Source organism: Neoarius graeffei, chromosome 18 (assembly GCF_027579695.1).
Source record: "Neoarius graeffei isolate fNeoGra1 chromosome 18, fNeoGra1.pri, whole genome shotgun sequence".
Taxonomy (NCBI): Eukaryota; Metazoa; Chordata; class Actinopteri; order Siluriformes; family Ariidae; genus Neoarius; species Neoarius graeffei.
In genome coordinates this window covers 22,521,359-22,530,427 of record NC_083586.1, presented here as the reverse complement: position 1 = coordinate 22,530,427, position 9,069 = coordinate 22,521,359, and the positions used below count along the sequence as shown (strand labels likewise).

Sequence of the window (9,069 nt, the reverse complement as noted above, 5' to 3'; positions counted from 1 at the left end):
GGAACGTCGAAGGACGTCGGCGAACGTTGAGGGTGAAAAATAGTTTTGGGTGTGCACAAAAATTCAGGACGTTCTATCAAAACGCTACTTACACGTTAGAGGAACGTTACACGAAAGTTTGCGGGCGTTACTCGAACGTTACTCGAAAGTCAGGACGTTCCCTGGACGCTAGGCGGACGCCGGCCCATCAGGGTCGAGTGTCCAGCGCGTGCCTAGCGCTTGGGTAACGCTTGCCTAACGCTTGTGTAACGTCCATCGAACGTCTGTCCAGCGTGTCGCCAACGTTTTTCAGCGTTCGTCAGCGTTCGCCGAGCATTCTTAACGCTCATGTAACGCTCTTTCAACATCTTTCTAACATCTGTCAGTGTTCTGAATTTTTCCAGCGTCTGTGTAATGTCCATGTAGCATCCTTGTAACGCGCCTGTAACCTACTGGTAGCGTTCAGGAGCATTTGGCAGGCACTTGCCAGAAATATATTTAAAGGGGCTTGCAGAGGCCACCGACAGTCCTGTTGGAACTTTCACAGAGTGAAGACTTCAGAACAATGACAGACCAAGAGAAACACCAGTATGCTGTTGCTGCTCTCATGCATCACAACAACCTCCTGCAGTTGGCATTGCACCAGGTTAAGATGTCCAAGGCAGAGTCAAAGAAGAAAAGGAAGAGGAGAGGGAGAAAGAGCTGGGTGAGACCCTGGATAGGAAGGCGACCACAGTTTGGTGTTTATGACAAGCTGATGGCTGAACTCCAAGCTGAAGACCAAGCCTCCTTCCACAACTTCCTGCGCATGCCAGCAGTGATGTTTGATGAGCTGAGACAGAGAGTTGGTCCCAGGATCACCAAGAAGGACACTTGCTTTAGACCAGCCCTCGACCCTGATATGAAGCTGGCCCTGACTTTGCGACACCTTGCCTCTGGTGACAGCTATGCTTCGCAGAAGTTTGCCTGGAGAGTACCTCACAACACACAGTCACTGGTGGTCAGAGAGGTTTGCCATGCCATACTGGACGAGTACCTGGATGAGATGCTGACCTGCCCCAGTACGCCAGAAGAGTGGAAGGAAGTTGCTGACAGATTCTATCAGAGGTGGAACTTCCCCCATGTCCTGGGAGCACTAGATGGCAAGCATGTGGCCATTAGGTGTCCTGCAGAGAGTGGCTCCTTGTATTACAACTACAAGGGGTTCTATTCCATCGTGTTGCTGGCCCTTGTGGATTCTGACTACAAGTTCCTGTGGGCAGATCTTGGAGGCCTGGGATCAGCATCCGATGCCCAGATCTACAACTCCAGTGAGCTGAAACATGGAGCTGAAGAAGACCTGCTTGGGTTTCCACAGCCTATACCTCTCCCACAAGACACTACAGATGTTCCATACTTCTTCATTGGAGATGACGCCTTTGCCCTGAGAGCCTACATGATGAAGCCCTACAGTCTCCGTGGTCTATCACAGGAGGAGCGCATTTTCAACTACAGACTGTCGAGAGCCAGGAGGGTCGTGGAGAACGCCTTTGGGATCCTTGCCAACAGGTTCCAGGTGATTCTTGGCACTATGCAGCACAAGCCAGAGACTGTGAAGCTGATAGTGAAGACCTGCTTGGTCCTTCACAACTTGATGAGGGTCAGATATCCAACGCTGCAGAACCAACAGCTGGACCAGCCAGAAGGTCCAGAAGAAGACTTTGTGCCTGGTGCCTGGAGAGATGGCTTCAATATGGAAGACACACAGGTTGTTGCAGGCCCCAACACTGCGACCAAGGAAGCCAAGAAGCAGAGGAACCTCATCAAGCACTGGGTCAACTCCTCAGCTGGGGCACTGGACTGGCAGGACAGGATGGTGTAGACCTGGACCCTAGTGTTGCAATGCAGAATGGACTTAATATAGACTATACTTTTTGGTAGACACAACTTTTAGAAACTGAAATATTGTATGTGTAACTTACTTACAATGACTTATTTGTCGATAACAGTAATAATAAAAGTAATTGTGTGTCATTTCGAAGTAATTATTTTTACTGATCGCCCTACTTTTTTAGCCAATCTGTTCTAGGCATGATCTCTTTTTCAATTATTTATTTTACTGAGTTCCCGGTCGACCCCTTTTCACATAACCAAACGTATAAAACAGTATTAATAAATGTCATAGTTTTATTTTGTATTGTTTTATTCTTTTTCATTTTTTTAACTTTATTTATTTTTTTTGGATTTTGTATTTTTTTTATTATATTTTTTATTTTATTTTATATTTTACTTTTTATTTTTTTTATTTTAAAATAAAAAGTAAAATAAAAAATAACATAAAAAATAACATAAAATAAAATAAAACATATACAATAAAAGAAAAATATAAAATAAAATAAAATATATACAATAAAAGAAAAATATAAAATAAAAAATATATTTTACTTTTTATTTTATTTTTTATTTTATCTTTTATTTTATATTTTATTGTATATTTTTTATTTTACTTTTTATTTTTTATTTTATCTTTTATTTTATTTTATATTTTATCTTTTATTTTATTTTATATTTTTTATTTTACTTATTTTATTTTTTATTTTGTATTTTTTTTTCATTATTTTTTGGGGGGGTACAATATTAAAAACAAGAAATTGAAAGTTTCACGCAAGAACCAGGCAAAGTTCAAACTATGTACAACATTTATTTACAGATTCCTAAACAAAAAGTTCTAAGAGTCAGTCTCTGGGTCCACTGGTGGCTGTGGAGTGTTGAGCGTGTCATTCAGAGAGGTAGCCGTGGACGGGGTGGCAACTGGAACTGGACTGTCCAGGGTGCTGAACAAGTCGCTGACACTGGCTGCTATAGACACTCCGGTGGGGAACACGGTAACGTCCGTGGCGGCACAAGTGACAACCAGGGCTGGAGAGCTGCTGCCTTGGTTGCTCTGGTCCATGGCGTGTCTTGCAGAGCTGATGGCCGTAGAGACGGAGGCATGGGTGGTGGCTGGTGCTGTCAGCGTGTGGAAGATGGGAGAGTTCCTACTCTGTTGCTGGAAGAACCTTTGTGGCTGGTAGTAGGAGTGAGGCTGCTGGAAGGACGAGTGAGGCTGCTGGAAGGACGAGTGAGGCTGCTGGAAGGACGAGTGAGGCTGCTGGAAGGACGAGTGAGGCTGCTGCTGGTGGTATCTGGCCATCCACTCCCTGGTCTGTGACTGCCAAGGAGTGCCAGTGGACGGGTTGTCATGCCACTGGCTAGGGTCCGGCTGAAACATGTCGCTCTGGGCTTGCCTGGTGGTTGTGATGCCAGGAGGGGGGGCCGACCAACATGTAGCTGAGAAGGTAGGCAGGTCCTCCTCTTCCTCTTCAGTGTCTTCATCCATCAGCCGCGTGAGGATCATGTTGATGCTGGCCCTGGCCTTCTTGAACTTCCGGCTCGACATTGTGAGAAGGCTGTCCCTCACGTAGTTGGCAAAGGTCGACTCAGGGGTCACTGCTGGAGGCTGGAACAAACCCTTGAGTATAGCCTCTGACTCCTTGACCTTCTCCTGCAGGGTAGCCAACACGTCATCCTCGGTGGTGGTATCCTCATCCTGTCCAGATCGTCTGGGCCTCTTGGAACTGCTGCTGCTGGAGGCTGCTGTGGCAGGTGTGGAAGATCTGGAAGGTATGGCAGTACACTCTGTGATAGAAGGTCCAGATACCAGTAAATCCTCCTGGACAGTTGCTGCAGCTGAGGCTCTGCTGGGTAGGATGGGCTTGGCTGGCTCCGGTCTGTGTCGCACTACCTCCTGCAGGAACCTGAAGTTGCTGAGCACCCACTCGTCCCTCTCTGTTCTTCTTGGGGCACCGTCACCACTCTTGTGCTTCATGAGTCTGGTGTTCTTATCCCGCAGTGACCGGAACCAGCCCTTCAAGTGCTTCACCGTCTTCTGCATCTTCTCTGCCTGGGCCTCCCACAACTTCTCCTTGTTTGTGATCTTGTGGTAAGCCTGGAGCTTAGAGTCCCACAATGTCCGGTTCTCTTGTAACCACTTGACCATGATGGCCTCATCAGATTCAGAGAGGCTGTAATTTATCCTGTCGCTCTTCTTCCTCTTGCCTCTGTCCTGTGAGGAGGCTGCTGACAAGCTTCTGGAGGAGGAGGAGGAGCAGCTAGACCCTGGAGACCCTGGAGAGGCTGGAGATGGCGACTGGGACCTGGAGGGGGTGATTGTTGCCCTCTTGTTCTTCGGCTGCTTCTGCTGCTGGCTGCCTGCTGGCTGGCTGTCAGCCTCGCTTTCAACAGGAGGGGGATGGACCTCTGCCGTGATGGAAACAACCTCCTGGCTGGGAGAGGATGCTGCTTGTTGGCCCCTGCTGCTGCCCCGACCTCTGCTGCTGGCCCTCTTGCTCTTGGGAGGCATACTTCTTTTCGTTTCTCGTTCGTTCATTTGCGATGTTGACTGCGCGGTGGTTGAAATGGAAGTGATGCACTCTGGCCAAAAGCCCCCCCTTTTATACTGCACGTCCAGCTGCAGGTTGGCGAAACGTAACAGGAACGTCACACAAACGCTCCACGCGTTACTCGAACGCTACAGAAATGCTAGGCAGACGCTGTGGAAACGTCGAGAACGTCAGCTAGACGCTGGACAAACATCGAGAACATTACCTGGACGCAAGGCAGACGCTACCCAAACGCTATGATAACGCTATCAAAGCGCTGTGGACGCTATGAGAACGCTAGGTTTTGCTGCTATTTTCGACCACAAACGTCGCCTGACACTGAGGGAACGTTGGCTGAGCGTTACCCAAACGTTACAAGAACGTTACAACATCGTTGACCTAGAAACTTAATTTGAAGAACGTCGACGTTCCCCGGCGTTTCTCAAATTTTTAAAAACGCAACCAAACATCGAACAAAACGCTATAGTGTGACAGGGCCATAACCAAGAAATTCCACCTACTGAGACGGCCCTTAATCTTTTCAATAGTTCCCTCAAAATTTTCTGTATGAAATTTTCATCACCCAGGAAAACCCCCAGATATTTAAATCCATCCCTGGACCATGCTAAGCCTCCTGGGAGGCATGGTGCACCATGAGACCACTTACCGGCCAACAAAGCCACACCCTTCCCCCAGTTAACTCTGGCAGAAGATAAAATGTTAAAATCATCAAAAACTTCAACCATAATGTCTACATCCCTTTGGTTACCAACCAGAATGGCCACATCATCAGCGTAAGCTGATAACTTAAAAGAACAAACACAATCAGGAAGAGTTACACCCTGCAGTTTGGCTCTCAACTGAATTAACAGAGGCTCAATGGCCAAAGAATACAACATGCCAGAAAGGGGACATCCTTGTCTAATTCCCCTTAAAACCTTAAAAGGAGCACACAAGTCACCATTAATTTTTAAAATACTTTCACAGTCACAGTACAGAGCTCTAATTTTCTTTATAAAATCAAGGTTGAAATCAAAAGCAGTTAAAACACTCCATAAATAATTATGCTCAATTCTGTCAAAAGCCTTTTCCTGATCGACTGAGACCAGGCCAAAGTCCAAATTTAGAAGTTTTCCAATTTCTAAAATATCTCTAATAAAACCAATATTATCATAGATGAGTCTGCCTGGCACACAATAGGTCTGGCCAGGTTCGATTACTTCTCTCAACACTTCCCTGAGCCTGTTTGCAAGAACTTTTGAGAGTAGCTGATATTCTACACAGAGGATAGATACAGGTCTCCAGGACCTTATGTCCTTCAGATCCCCCTTCTGAGGCAGCAATGTCAGGATTGCTCTTCGACAACTGAGTGGCAATCGCCCCTTGGCCAAGCTGTCCCTCAACACAGCCAGTAGGTCTGCGCCTATTTCTGGCCAAAAGGACTTGTAAAAATCAACCGGCAAACCATCAATACCCGGTGCTTTGCCACACTCCATGCTCTGGAGGGCTTTGTCCAACTCATCCAGGGTAATCACCCTTCCCAGATCCTGATTTGCCTGCCCAGAAACCTTGGGTAGATTCGTGAGAAAGGGACTGTCCGGAGCCTGCTCATAGGAGATTTCACTCCTATACAAATCCTGAAAGAACTCAACTGCTCAACTACGAATATCACCATGGTTGGTCAAGAGATTTCCATTTCCAGAAACAAGACCATGTACAAGCCTTTTCTGGCCATTTTTCTTTTCCAGATTAAAAAAGAATTGTGAGCCTGGTTAGCATCTCCACTGTGCTTTCACCACCATACATGAGCAGCTCTGCCGAGATCTCATCCAGTCCTGCTGCCTTGTTATTTTTCAGCTTTTATGGCTTCTGCAGTTTCCTCTCTCCTGATTGGTTCCTCACAGACCTCTAGGATCTCAGCTGGTTCTTCTTTTGCAAAGTCAAACAGGGTGTCGGTATTTGGCTGGTTTAAGGTTTCCTGAAAGTGCTCCATCCATCACAAGTCCTGTTCTTCTGTAGTTAGCAGAGTTTTCCCACTTTTGTCCTTTACAGGTACACTTGAACTGTTCCAAGTTCCAGTGAGTTCTCTAACAATGCGATACAGGGTCCTTGCGTCATTTTTCTTGGCTGCTTCCTCAGCCTCAGAGCTCTTCTTTTCTAGTCACTCTCTCTTGTCTGCATGACAACTATTCTTTACCTGTCGGTCAAGGTCACGGTACAGGTGCTTTGTTTCTTCCTTCTTTTCTTCAGACCTAGCTCTGTCTCTTTCTCCCTTCATCTTCTTCCTTTCATCAATCAGCTTCCAGGTATGTTCCTTAATCCACTGTTCTTTTCGTGAGCCACGTCTCTTCCCTATGGTTTCTTCTGCACTTTGTGTGAGGGTTTCCCTGAAGAATGACCACTGATCTTCCAGGTCTGGCCCCATCTCTTGCAGCATCTCTTGCAACAGCTGGAATCTGTTCTGTAGCTTTCACCGGTATTTTTCACTGGTAGTGGGGTCTTTAAGTTTATTCGTTGCGAAAGGCTTTTGTTTCTTCTTTACTGTTAGTTTCTTCAGTCGTAGCCGCAGCTTTGCTCCCAGAAGATGGTGGTCTGAACTCACATCTGCGCCCCTGTACACTCTAACATCGAGAAGTGCAGACTTCCAACATTGACTGATGCAGATGTAGTCAATTTCATTGTTAATTGTCCCATCTGGTGATCTCCAAGTTTTCTTATGTATCAACTTGTGTTGGAAGAAGGTGTTACTAATACTAAGGCTATTCAAGTTACAGAAGAACAGAAGACGCTCTCCATTGTCACTGGTCTTTAGTGCCGACCCAAACGGTCCAATTACACCCTCAAAACCTTGTCTACTGCTATCAATTTGAGCATTGAAGTCACCCATTAGTATTTTTACATCATGGTTGGGGATACCATCAAAGGTGTCTTGAAGCAGTTCGTAGAACTGGTCCTTAACACTGTCCTCTGCATCATCAGTTGGTGCATACACCTGAACGATGGTTGTTTTTCCATGTCTTGACTGGAAACGTGCTATGATGATGTGATCGTTAACTGGCTTCCACCCAGTAAGTGCTCTGGAGGCTTCCTTGTCCAAGATCAAGCCAACTCCATGACGATGCTGGTCTTCATGTCCAGAGTAGAGAACTGTCTTTCCCTCACTACACAACTTGCCGCTCCCGGTCCATCTCATTTCACTGATTCCCAGGACATTAAGTTGGTACTCATCAAACTCCCTCAGTAACTGAGCCATCTTGCCACTCTGGTATAATGTTCGTACATTCCAGGTTCCAATCTTTGTTTCACTCTTGGCACTCAGAATCCGGCATCTCGGGGCCCCAGCTTCCGTACGGCTTTCACTAGGGTCCGTCATTGCAGGATCTTATCCATTACCATCTTCCTCACGCCGCTTGTTTTGATTTCCACTTGCTGTTTCTGTAGCAGATTTAGGTTTTACAGGGTTGGGGTGCTGACCCAACGCCTAACTCCGATGTTTGTGGAGAGGGCGGAACTGCTAATTAGTACCTCCCTGGTGTCATAAGCCCCCCGAAGGTTACAGGTCTCCCATGCACCAGACCCAGGCTAACAATGACACCAGGTTGGGACAAGCTGCTACACCTCGACAAGGTTACACAGTTCCTTGTTCTGGTGGGATGCAGGCCCCCAGAACCGTAGCAGTTCAAAAAACAAACTACACACTTCACTAAACTTAAACAAACACAAAACAAAAGCAACCACAAAACAAATATAAGTAAATATTTATATATAGAGAGAGAAATAAAGAAAAGTTAGAACAAAGCACGGCGGCTGCACTCAAACACTCCATTCACTCACAACACTCCGCCCACTCACTCCCAGCATCCACTCCGACAGACAGAGAGAGAAACAGCCAGGCAGAGAGAGAGAGAGAGATAGACAGACAGACACAGAGAGAGAGAAACACACACAGACACAGAGAGAGAGAGAGAGATTTATTGTGTAGTTGCAGTAAATCATAAGCACTCTTGGACATTTGGTGGCATTAGACAGAATCAGGTTCTTGTCCAAGTGGCAACCTCTCCATTGTGTACTGAAGTTTTTTGCCTTTTCTACTCTCTAGTCTTGAGTCTAGTTTTCTAAATTCTGTGGTCTTAAAGTGCATATCATGGGTAAATTCAGGAGCAAGATCAATGTAATTCTCCTATTTTATATTAAACTTTGGTCAAATATCTGTAACATTCTGCATTCTCTGCAATTTTTTACCTTGCGCAATACCAGAAAAATTCAGTTGAAATCAAGTGACTTGAGGCAAATTGGTTCGCCTCTGAAAAAACTTGGCATTTGAATTTCCCAGCAAACATTGATTTTTGTGACGTCGCATGCGGAACACCTCTTTCTGAATCCTACGTCAGTGCTGTTTTGTTTATGAGAAAACGACCTGGTGGTTTTCTGCAAATTTCTTCAACATTATCGCGTAACTATTAAAATGGTTAACAGATGTATCATAGGAGGGTGTAGCAACACCAATCTTGATGGGATTAGTACTCATCGTTTTCCAAAAGACCGGACAGTGAGAGAGAAATGGGAGCACTTGGTCTACACAGGCTGTGCACTGAAACTGTGCAAAGCTCACGCAGCCTGCTGGCGCCTCCGCAGGTAACGTCACGAATCTGGCTCCAGACTCCCTTGGGATTTTTCCAGATGCGTTTTG

At 46.0% G+C, this 9,069-nt stretch overlaps 1 protein-coding gene and 1 pseudogene across 1 annotated transcript; one reads left to right on the top strand and one right to left on the bottom strand.

The window, feature by feature from the left end:
• Window positions 1-736: 736 nt before the first annotated feature.
• On the top strand, window positions 737-1,840 carry LOC132865735 (putative nuclease HARBI1). Its single transcript, XM_060898261.1, has one exon. It carries the CDS (start codon window positions 737-739, stop codon window positions 1,838-1,840), a length of 1,104 nt encoding a protein of 367 aa, XP_060754244.1.
• A 4,535-nt stretch (window positions 1,841-6,375) lies between these two features.
• Window positions 6,376-7,752, bottom strand: LOC132865734 (craniofacial development protein 2-like; annotated as a pseudogene).
• Between the last annotated feature and the right edge of the window lie 1,317 nt (window positions 7,753-9,069).

Coding starts and splice junctions, on each gene's coding strand:
- LOC132865735 (XM_060898261.1), top strand. CDS start 737: ATGGCTGAACTCCAAGCTGAAGACCAAGCCTCCTTCCACAACTTCCTG.